General features: G+C 37.4%; 2 protein-coding genes across 2 annotated transcripts; both read right to left on the minus strand.

Moving 5' to 3' along the window:
• Positions 1-324: 324 nt before the first annotated feature.
• On the minus strand, positions 325-1,592 carry LOC148702872 (fe(II)/2-oxoglutarate-dependent dioxygenase 4-like). Its single transcript, XM_088700817.2, has one exon. The coding sequence runs from the start codon at positions 1,542-1,544 to the stop codon at positions 636-638; it is 909 nt and encodes a 302-aa protein (XP_088556943.2). The 5' UTR covers positions 1,545-1,592; the 3' UTR covers positions 325-635.
• Positions 1,593-6,683: 5,091 nt separating this feature from the next.
• LOC148702871 (fe(II)/2-oxoglutarate-dependent dioxygenase 4-like) lies at positions 6,684-7,948 on the minus strand. The gene has a single exon (XM_088701092.2). It carries the CDS (start codon positions 7,901-7,903, stop codon positions 6,995-6,997), a length of 909 nt encoding a protein of 302 aa, XP_088557218.2. The 5' UTR covers positions 7,904-7,948; the 3' UTR covers positions 6,684-6,994.
• Positions 7,949-11,503: the final 3,555 nt, after the last annotated feature.

Here is an 11,503-nt window from a genome sequence, read left to right on the forward strand (position 1 = left end):
TCACAAGTTTCCCACCCGCAATTCGAAAAAAACATGCAACACAATTTTCCATTTTCTTCATTAGTACTTTGCTTATCCATATTTTTAACGTTCGTGCTCTGTATGAACCAAGACAAAATTTTCTCAAAACAATGTACATGTAGACTGTCACAAGTTTCTCACCCTTAATAATTGCCATCTCTCAAACCCCTCCCATACCCCGACAAAAAAAAAGATAAAAAAGCCTACGATTCATATGGACGATTCTAGGAGACTTGATAAAACCATGCCAACAAAGTCTACGTATACAAAGTTTCTCTATGAAGGTCAAAGTAAGAGAGAATCTTAAAGAACATTACTGATACTCCTCATGTCCAACTTTTGATATCACAAATATTGAACTTTGAATTGATGAAAAGAGAAACATCTTAGGATAAAAGAGTTTGTTGATGCAGCAATACGAACTTAACTCTGCTAAGATGACCATCATAAATTTACGGACTCATAAAATTGACTTGATGATGAAACATGGTAGACATAGACAATCAACAAACTAACACCAAAATGGTAGACTCGATAACACGCAGGATCTAGCATGCTCCTGCGATTATTTGACCCGAGATAAGTGAGACGAAGGAACACCACCCCGCAATCCTCTAAATATGTTTCATAGTGTCAAAACCTTTGATCTCAGGCCCGTTGCCAACCGCCAATGAAATTCGAGTCGTTTTCTCATTTACCACTACTTGGTGTTCTGCAGCCTTGTACCTCCCATCACTTGCCCTTTCCATGGACTTACCTAGGAAAACCACGAGGGCGGCAGGCACATGTGGAACAGTGACCCATTTACCCTCGTGCCTTAGTTGTAGACCATCAACATTGTTATCCATGAGGACCCCAATAAGGCATTGATCAGTGTGGGGCCCCATTCCAAGAGCCAGGTGGGGCTGGGGGCATGATGGGTAATAGTTGCATAACAAGTATTGGAACCCTTCTCTTATCATGCCTTCAACATACTCTTCATCTTTGCCTAACTTTTCGTAAATGGCCCTTTCCAACCTCGTAGCTAGTTGCCAGGTTGCCTCCAAGAATACTTTGGCCGCATCCCTATAATTGGAGGGTTTCGAGGGCCACAGGTGGATGATCTCTTCATTGGCAGGGCGGCCTTGGTGGCGGAGAACTTCCCGCCAGCTATGGTCAGGCTGCGAAATGTAGTTCACAAAGTTTGTGCCATCCTTTGACATATATTTCATCTTCTCTTCCTGTGGGAGGGCAAAAAAGGCCTTGGCAGCCTCAAGCATCCCCTCTATTATCGATGTCTCGATGCCATGGTTGACAACGAGGAAGAGACCCCATTCGGCACAAGCTTTGTCTATAGCCTCTATGATGCCAGCTTTAGCCAATGGGTCGTTAAGGCCTTGGAGGTTGATGATCGGGATGGCAGAGGTGGAGGATGGTGGTGCATTGGATTTGGAGAGGGTGGGCTCTAAGAAGCGATTCACCTCTTTGTGGTTGGATAGAGTAATGACGGGTGGAACTGCAACGAGTGTGGTAGGGGGTGCCATGGTCTTGGTTTTCAAAGAAGTTTAACGATTGGGTTGCAATAGAAAGGTAGTGGAGTAGAATCCCAATTTATAATGGGTCAGAGAGAGTTGCGGTCTAGGGAAGTGCACAACTACGGAGCGTTTTAGCTATTTGTCTTCATGCATATTGCATTAACAACTAGTAATCAATTAGCTATGAAAGATACAAACAAATTTGTTGGCCATAACAGCTCGCAAGGATGAGTAATAGTCATGACGTCAAGAAAGCTAGAATTCGTTCGATCATCATAGGTTAGTTATTCAAGTTCCATTTAACAACTCATCAAATAAAAAACAGATGATGAAGTTGATTTGATAATGAGCTGGTCCATTTTTATACAAAAGAAAAGCGAATATTATATAGGTCAGGTTCAGCGGAGTGTTCAAACTTTATTCCCACAATTATCCTTGAAATCCTTCTATATTTTATATGCATCAGATATCTATGAGGACAAGTGGGAATCATCTGGTCCCGACAGCCAAAATTTGTTCCACACTTACCAGAATTTGTTACTATTAGTGGTGGTCCCCAATGTATGAAAGAAAAAGTTAGTTTCGCACTAATTAACTAACAATTTTTGGACTTTATTTGCACTCTATTAACTATGAAAGCCAAAATTCGTTTGATAGTCACCAGATTTTGCTTGGACAAGTGGTAGTCACCAAAGTGATGGAACCCTAAATTAGTTACTTGTGCACTAGAGTTTGCTAGCACATGTGACACTCTATTGCTCAAAAAAGCTGAAATTAGTTTTATAGCTATCTGAGTTTGCTAACACATGTGTTGGTCACTAATTCGGGGAAGCCAAAGTTATTTCTATCCTCATCAGAGTTCGCCAATAGATGGGTGACTTAACCAATATGCGAAAGCCACAATTAGTTCAAAACCAACTAGTAGAGCGGGTATGATTTCATTTTGCCAATATAGGTATAGTGGAAAATGACATGGCTACTTTCAGGTCGCTGACCATTATTTGTTATGTTTTTTGCAAATAGATGCAATCATGATTTCAATAATATTGCTTCTTTCATGTTGCTAATTATCACTTTAATCATATCAGCATAGTGGCGATTCACCATGACATCTATAATGGTGAGCAAAAATTTTGCGAAAGATACTTCCATTGCTGAAATCTTAAAGACCCACTCACATTTCTATATGGTAAGTAAGTTGAACATTATGCTAATTGAAGTAACTGACTCTGCAGTAGCCATAAGGATGAGTAATAGTCATGGCGTCAGAAAAGCTAGAATTCGTTCGATCAACATAGCTTAGTCATTCAAGTTGCACTTAACAACTCATCAAATCAAAAACTGATCATGAAGTTGATTTGATAATGAGCTAATCCATTTTTATAAAAAAGAAAAGCGAATATTAAATAGGTCTGGCTCAGCGGAGTGTTTGAACTTTATTGCCACAATTATCATTGAAATCCATCTATATTTTATATGCATTAGATATCTATGAGGACAAGTGGGAATCATCTGGTCACGACAGCCAAAATTTGTTCAGCACTTACCAGAATTTGTTAGTATTCGTGGTGGTCCCCTATGCATGAAAGAAAAAGTTAGTTTCGCACTAATTAACTAACAATTTTTGGACTTTATTTGCACTCTATTAACTATGAAAGCCAAAATTCGTTTGATAGTCACCAGATTTTACTTGGACAAGTGGTAGTCACCAATGTGATGGAACCCAAAATTAGTTACTTGTGCACTTGAGTTTGCTAGCACATGTGACACTCCGTTGCTCAAAAAAGCTGAAATTGGTTTTATAGCTATCTGAGTTTGCTAACACATGTGTTGGTCACTAATTCGGGGAAGCCAAAGTTATTTCTATGCTCATCAGAGTTCGCCAATGGATGGGTGACTTAGCCAATATACGAAAAACCCAATTAGTTCAAAACCAACTAGTAAAGCGAGTATGATTTCATTTTGCCAATATGGGTGTAGTGGAAAATAACATAGCTGCTTTCAGGTAGCTGACCATTATTTGTTATGTTTTTGGCAAATAGCTGCAATCATGACTTCAATAATATTGCTTCTTTCATGTTGCTAATTATCGCTTTAATCATATCAGCATAGTGGGGATTCACCATGACATCTATAATGGTGAGCAAAAATTTTGCAGAAGATACTTCCATTGCTGAAATCTTAAAGACCCACTCATATTTCTATATGGTAAGTGAGTTGAACATTATGCTAATTGAAGGAACCCACACCACAGTAGCCATAGGGATGAGTAATAGTCATGACGTCAGGAAAGCCAAAATTCGTTCGATCATCATAGTTTAGTTATTTAAGTTGCACTTAACAACTCATCAAATCAAAAACTGATCATGAAGTAGATTTGATAATGAGTTGGTCCATTTTTATAAAAAAGAAAAGCAAATATTAAATAGGTCAGGTTCAGCGGAGTGTTTGAACTTTATTGCCACAATTATCATTGAAATCCATCTATATTTTATATGCATCAGATATCTATGAGGACAAGTGGGAATCATCTAGTCACGACAGCCAAAATTAGTTCAGCACTTACCAGAATTTGTTAGTATTGGTGGTGGTCCCCAATGTTTTAAAGAAAAGGTTAGTTTCGCACTAATTAACTAACTATTTTTGGACTTTATTTGCACTCTATTAACTATAAAAGCCAAAATTCGTTTGATAGTCACCAGATTTTACTTGGACAAGTGGTAGTCACCAAAGTGATGGAACCCAAAATTAGACACTTGTGCACTAGAGTTTGCTAGCACATGTGACACTCCGTTGCTCAAAAAAGCTGAAATTAGTTTTATAGCTATCCGAGTTTGCTAACACATGTGTTGGTCGGGGAAGCCAAAGTTATTTCTATGCTCATCAGAGTTCGCCAATAGATGGGTGACTTAACCAATATGCGAAAACCATAATTAGTTCAAAACCAACTAGTAAAGCAAGTATGATTTCATTTTGCCAATTTAGGTATAGTGGAAAGTAACATAGCTACTTTCAGGTCGCTGACCATTATTTGTTATGTTTTTGGCAAATAGCTACAATCATGACTCGAATAATATTGCTTCTTTTATGTTGCTAATTATCGCTTTAATCATATCAGCATAGTGGGGATTCACCATGACATCTATAATGGTGAGCAAAAATTTTGCGGAAGATACTTCCATTGCTGAAATATTGAAGACCCACTCACATTTCTATATGGTAAGTGAGTTGAACATTATGCTAATTGAAGTAACCCACACTGCAGCAGCCATAAGAAAATCTATTAGAACTGTAATGCATAAATTTTCAGTGTAATGCTGGACAACTTGAGATAGGATTTGGGATGGGTCATTCTTTGTTTGTGAAACTTAGATTTCTTTTTTCCTTGGGCCAACGCTATGTTTAATTTTTTTACAGAAAATTTATTTTTTTGCTTTCATAAATATTATTATAATGACAACGAATAATTTTCTTGCCAAAGGCTTTTTTAACTAGTGTGCCCCCCTTTCAATCAGTTGCACATTTAGCTCAGTTGATGTCCCTACTACGAAACAATCACACATTTAAGTAATTGATTTGCATATTTGGTAACAAATGTTCAAATATACAAGTTGATCTACATGTGAAATTGTCTTATAGTATTCATAAGCTCAAGCATATAATGGTCGAGGGAGAACCTTTTTCTAAAAACGGTAAATTTTTTTACCAAAAATGACAATTCATTTTCTTGAAAAACTTATTTTGGTTCTGGAGACATTTCTTTTGCATCTTGGGATTTCTTTGGTCCCATCAATGTCTTTTCATGCAGGTTTTTTCCAATGTTTTCTTTTCGATAGTTTTAATTAGATGAATGCTATCATAGGATAGACTTGGGTAGCCTGATTAGGCCTTCTAGCTTGTATTTGGGCAAGCATGTTGATGAAAATTTAGGCCCAACTAGCTGCACTGATTTTTGATGCAAAGATCCATTCTGGGCCAGCATTTTTTCTCTACATTGATATTGAGCTATTATTTAATGCTACCAATCCCTAAGTTCGAGTTCAGAATCTCTTGCAGCTTTCGAATCCCAACCTCTATGATGTGGCGCTGGTTAACTCCATCTCGAATCAGGCAAATTATAAATTAATTTTCCGGCAACAAATATCCTCCTAAGTGTCATTTGGGACGATTCCTTTATGCACCAACAATTGGATTGTTTTACCCTTCCATTCAACTTTTAGATTCTATAAAATTAGTATACCATCTTATTGTTTTAGGCTTAAAGTGTCTAAATGCTTCCACTTCATCCACCATTATCAGTGGCAATAAAAGCTTATAATAAAGAGCATAAACTCTATGTTCCACCTATGATTGTACATAGTGTTTACATATCATAAAAAATTAACCAAAGGAAAGGGCTTAGCACCCTACTTTCTAGAATTCTTATTAATTATTATTTTATTTAAGATGTTTGAGTTGAGCAAGTTGAAGGAATCATTTCATTTCTCCTTTGGGACAAAGTTTCTATTTGAGCTTCCCACTGTGGTAAACTTAGCAAGAGCTCAAATTTTCCAATAGAAGGAGCATAAAATTTGGATTAAATACTGAAAATTTGTTTTGGAACAAATTGTTGGAAGCACCACATTTTATATTCTATATTGCCCAACAATAGATGGTTAGAGTATAGATCCACTCCTGTATATACCCAAACTATTTTTTTCGAAAAAAACATGCAACACGATTTTCCATTTTCTTCATTAGTACTTTGCTTATCCATATTTTTAGTGTTCGCGCTCTATATGAACCAAGACAAAATTTTCTCAAAACAATGTACATGTAGACTATCACAAGTTTCCCACCCGCAATTCGAAAAAAACATGCAACACAATTTTCCATTTTCTTCATTAGTACTTTGCTTATCCATATTTTTAACGTTTGTGCTCTGTATGAACCAAGACAAAATTTTCTCAAAATAATGTACATGTAGACTGTCACAAGTTTCTCACCCTTAATAATTGCCATCTCTCAAACCCCTCCCATACCCCGACAAAAAAAAAAGATAAAAAAGCCTACGATTCATATGGACGATTCTAGGAGACTTTATATAACCATGCCAACAAAGTCTTCGTATACAAAGTTTCTCTATGAAGGTCAAAGTAAGAGAGAATCTTAAAGAACATTACTGATACTCCTCATGTCCAACTTTTGATATCACAAATATTGAACTTTGAATTGATGAAAAGAGAAACATCTTAGGATAAAAGAGTTTGTTGATGCAGCAATACGAACTTAACTCTGCTAAGATGACCATCATAAATTTACGGACTCATAAAATTGACTTGATTATGAAACATGGTAGACATGGACAATCAACAAACTAACACCAAAATGGTAGACTCGATAACACGCAGGATCTAGCATGCTCCTGCGATTATTTGACCCGAGATAAGTGAGATGAAGGAACACCACCCCGCAATCCTCTAAATATGTTTCATAGTGTCAAAACCTTTGATCTCAGGCCCGTTGCCAACCGCCAATGAAATTCGAGTCGTTTTCTCGTTTACCACTACTTGGTGTTCTGCAGCCTTGTACCTCCCATCACTTGCCCTTTCCATGGACTTACCTAGGAAAACCACGAGGGCGGCAGGCACATGTGGAACAGTGACCCATTTACCCTCGTGCCTTAGTTGTAGACCATCAACATTGTTATCCATGAGGACCCCAATGAGGCATTGATCTGTGTGGGGCCCCATTCCAAGAGCCAGGTGGGGCTGGGGGCATGATGGGTAATAGTTGCATAACAAGTATTGGAACCCTTCTCTTATCATGCCTTCAACATACTCTTCATCTTTGCCTAACTTTTCGTAAATGGCCCTTTCCAACCTCGTAGCTAGTTGCCAGGTTGCCTCCAAGAATACTTTGGCTGCATCCCTATAATTGGAGGGTTTCGAGGGCCACAGGTGGATGATCTCTTCATTGGCAGGGCGGCCTTGGTGGCGGAGAACTTCCCGCCAGCTATGGTCAGGCTGCGAAATGTAGTTCACAAAGTTTGTGCCATCCTTTGACATATATTTCATCTTCTCTTCCTGCGGGAGGGCAAAAAAGGCCTTGGCAGCCTCAAGCATTCCCTCTATTATCGATGTCTCGATGCCATGGTTGACAACGAGGAAGAGACCCCATTCGGCACAAGCCTTGTCTATAGCCTCTATGATGCCAGCTTTAGCCAATGGGTCGTTAAGGCCTTGGAGGTTGATGATCGGGATGGCAGAGGTGGAGGATGGTGGTGCATTGAATTTGGAGAGGGTGGGCTCTAAGAAGCGATTCACCTCTTTGTGGTTGGATAGAGTAATGACGGGCGGAACTGCAACGAGTGTGGTAGGGGGTGCCATGGTCTTGGTTTTCAAAGAAGTTTAACGATTGGGTTGCAATAGAAAGGTAGTGGAGTAGAATCCCAATTTATAATGGGTCAGAGAGAGTTGCGGTCTAGGGAAGTGCACAACTACGGAGCGTTTTAGCTATTTGTCTTCATGCATATTGCATTAACAACTAGTAATCAATTAGCTATGAAAGATACAAACAAATTTGTTGGCCATAACAGCTCGCAAGGATGAGTAACAGTCATGACGTCAGGAAAGCTAGAATTCGTTCGATCATCATAGGTTAGTTATTCAAGTTCCATTTAACAACTCATCAAATCAAAAACAGATGATGAAGTTGATTTGATAATGAGCTGGTCCATTTTTATACAAGAGAAAAGCGAATATTATATTGGTCAGGTTCAGCGGAGTGTTCAAACTTTATTCCCACAATTATCCTTGAAATCCTTCTATATTTTATATGCATCAGATATCTATGAGGACAAGTGGGAATCATCTGGTCCCGACAGCCAAAACTTGTTCAACACTTACTAGAATTTGTTAGTATTAGTGGTGGTCCCCAATGTATGAAAGAAAAAGTTAGTTTCGCACTAATTAACTAACAATTTTTGGACTTTATTTGCACTCTATTAACTATGAAAGCCAAAATTCGTTTGATAGTCACCAGATTTTGCTTGGACAAGTGGTAGTCACCAAAGTGATGGAACCCTAAATTAGTTACTTGTGCACTAGAGTTTGCTAGCACATGTGACACTCTATTGCTCAAAAAAGCTGAAATTAGTTTTATAGCTATCTGAGTTTGCTAACACATGTGTTGGTCACTAATTCGGGGAAGCCAAAGTTATTTCTATCCTCATCAGAGTTCGCTAATAGATGGGTGACTTAACCAATATGCGAAAGCCACAATTAGTTCAAAACCAACTAGTAGAGCGGGTATGATTTCATTTTGCCAATATAGGTATAGTGGAAAATGACATGGCTACTTTCAGGTCGCTGACCATTATTTGTTATGTTTTTGGCAAATAGCTGCAATCATGATTTCAATAATATTGCTTCTTTCATGTTGCTAATTATCACTTTAATCATATCAGCATAGTGGCGATTCACCATGACATCTATAATGGTGAGCAAAAATTTTGCGGAAGATACTTCCATTGCTGAAATCTTAAAGACCCACTTACATTTCTATATGGTAAGTAAGTTGAACATTATGCTAATTGAAGTAACCCACTCTGCAGTAGCCATAAGGATGAGTAATAGTCATGATGTCAGGAAAGCTAGAATTCGTTCGATCATCATAGGTTAGTTATTCAAGTTGCACTTAACAACTCATCAAATCAAAAACTGATCATGAAGTTGATTTGATAATGAGCTAATCCATTTTTATAAAAAAGAAAAGCGAATATTAAATAGGTCTGGCTCAGCGAAGTGTTTGAACTTTATTGCCACAATTATCATTGAAATCCATCTATATTTTATATGCATTAGATATCTATGAGGACAAGTGGGAATCATCTGGTCACAACAGCCAAAATTTGTTCAGCACTTACCAGAATTTGTTAGTATTCGTGGTGGTCCCCTATGCATGAAAGAAAAAGTTAGTTTCGCACTAATTAACTAACAATTTTTTGAACTTTATTTGCACTCTATTAACTATGAAAGCCAAAATTTGTTTGATAGTCACCAGATTTTACTTGGACAAGTGGTAGTCACCAAAGTGATGGAACCCAAAATTAGTAACTTGTGCACTAGAGTTTGCTAGCACATGTGACACTCCGTTGCTCAAAAAAGCTGAAATTAGTTTTATAGCTATCTGAGTTTGCTAACACATGTGTTGGTCACTAATTCGGGGAAGCCAAAGTTATTTCTATGCTCATCAGTGTTCGCCAATGGATGGGTGACTTAGCCAATATGCGAAAAACACAATTAGTTCAAAACCAACTAGTAAAGCGAGTATGATTTCATTTTGCCAATATGGGTATAGTGGAAAATGACATAACTCCTTTCTGGTTGCTGACCATTATTTGTTATGTTTTTGGCAAATAGCTGCAATCATGACTTCAATAATATTGCTTCTTTTATGTTGCTAATTATCACTTTAATCATATCAGCATAGTGGGGATTCACCATGACATCTATAATGGTGAGCAAAAATTTTGCGGAAGATACTTCCATTGCTGAAATCTTAAAGACCCACTCATATTTCTATATGGTAAGTGAGTTGAACATTATGCTAATTGAAGTAACCCACACCACAGTAGCCATAGGGATGAGTTATAGTCATGACGTTAGGCAAGCCAGAATCGTTCGATCATCATAGGTTAGTTATTTAAGTTGCACTTAACAACTCATCAAATCAAAAACTGATCATAAAGTAGATTTGATAATGAGTTAGTCCATTTTTATAAAAAAGAAAAGCGAATATTAAATAGGTCAGGTTCATTGGAGTGTTTGAACTTTATTGCCACAATTATCATTGAAATCCATCTATATTTTATATGCATCAGATATCTATGAGGACAAGTGGGAATCATCTAGTCACGACAGCCAAAATTTGTTCAGCACTTACCAGAATTTGTTAGTATTAGTGGTGGTCCCCAATGTTCGAAAGAAAACGTTAGTTTCGCACTAATTAACTAACTATTTTTGGACTTTATTTGCACTCTATTAACTATGAAAGCCAAAATTTGTTTGATAGTCACCAGATTTTACTTGGACAAGTGGTAGTCACCAAAGTGATGGAACCCAAAATTAGACACTTGCGCACTAGAGTTTGCTAGCACATGTGACACTCCATAGCTCAAAAAAGCTGAAATTAGTTTTATAGCTATCCGAGTTTGCTAACACATGTGTTGGTCGGGGAAGCCAAAGTTATTTCTGTGCTCATCAGAGTTCGCCAATAGATGGGTGACTTAACCAATATGCGAAAGCCACAATTAGTTCAAAACCAACTAGTAATGCGAGTATGATTTCATTTTGCCAATTTAGGTATAGTGGAAAGTAACATAGCTACTTTCAGGTCGCTGACCATTATTTGTTATGTTTTTGACAAATAGCTACAATCATGACTTGAATAATATTGCTTCTTTTATGTTGCTGATTATCGCTTTAATCATATTAGCATAGTGGGGATTCACCATGACGTCTATAATGGTGAGCAAAAATTTTGCGGAAGATACTTCCATTGCTGAAATCTTAAAGACCCACTCACATTTCTATATGGTAAGTGAGTTGAACATTATGCTAATTGAAGTAACCCACACTGCAGCAGCCATAAGAAAATCTATTAGAACTGTAATGCGTAAATTTTCAGTGTAATGCTGGACAACTTGAGATAGGATTTAGGATGGGTCATTCTTAGTTTGTGAAACTTAGATTTCTTTTTTCCTTGGGCCAACGCTATGTTTAATTTTTTTACAGAAAATTTATTTTTTTGCTTTCATAAATATTATTATAATGACAACAAATAATTTTCTTGCAGAAGGCTTTTTTTAACTAGTGTGTGATCGGTTCTTTCAAGTTCAAAAATAAACCACGCATCCTGTAGGATAGTGATTACGGGTGTCGGTCCATAGAGATTGGAAACAAGTTATTTTTCTTTTAAAAATAAAT

This window comes from Phoenix dactylifera, chromosome 7 (assembly GCF_051530095.1).
Source record: "Phoenix dactylifera cultivar Ajwa chromosome 7, Ajwa_hap1_PhDact_Kaust_v1.1, whole genome shotgun sequence".
NCBI classification, from domain to species: Eukaryota; Viridiplantae; Streptophyta; class Magnoliopsida; order Arecales; family Arecaceae; genus Phoenix; species Phoenix dactylifera.

Bases quoted from the DNA above. Each gene is read 5' to 3' on its own strand.
- LOC148702872 (XM_088700817.2), bottom strand. From the start codon at position 1,544: ATGGCACCCCCTACCACACTCGTTGCAGTTCCACCCGTCATTACTCTA.
- LOC148702871 (XM_088701092.2), bottom strand. From the start codon at position 7,903: ATGGCACCCCCTACCACACTCGTTGCAGTTCCGCCCGTCATTACTCTA.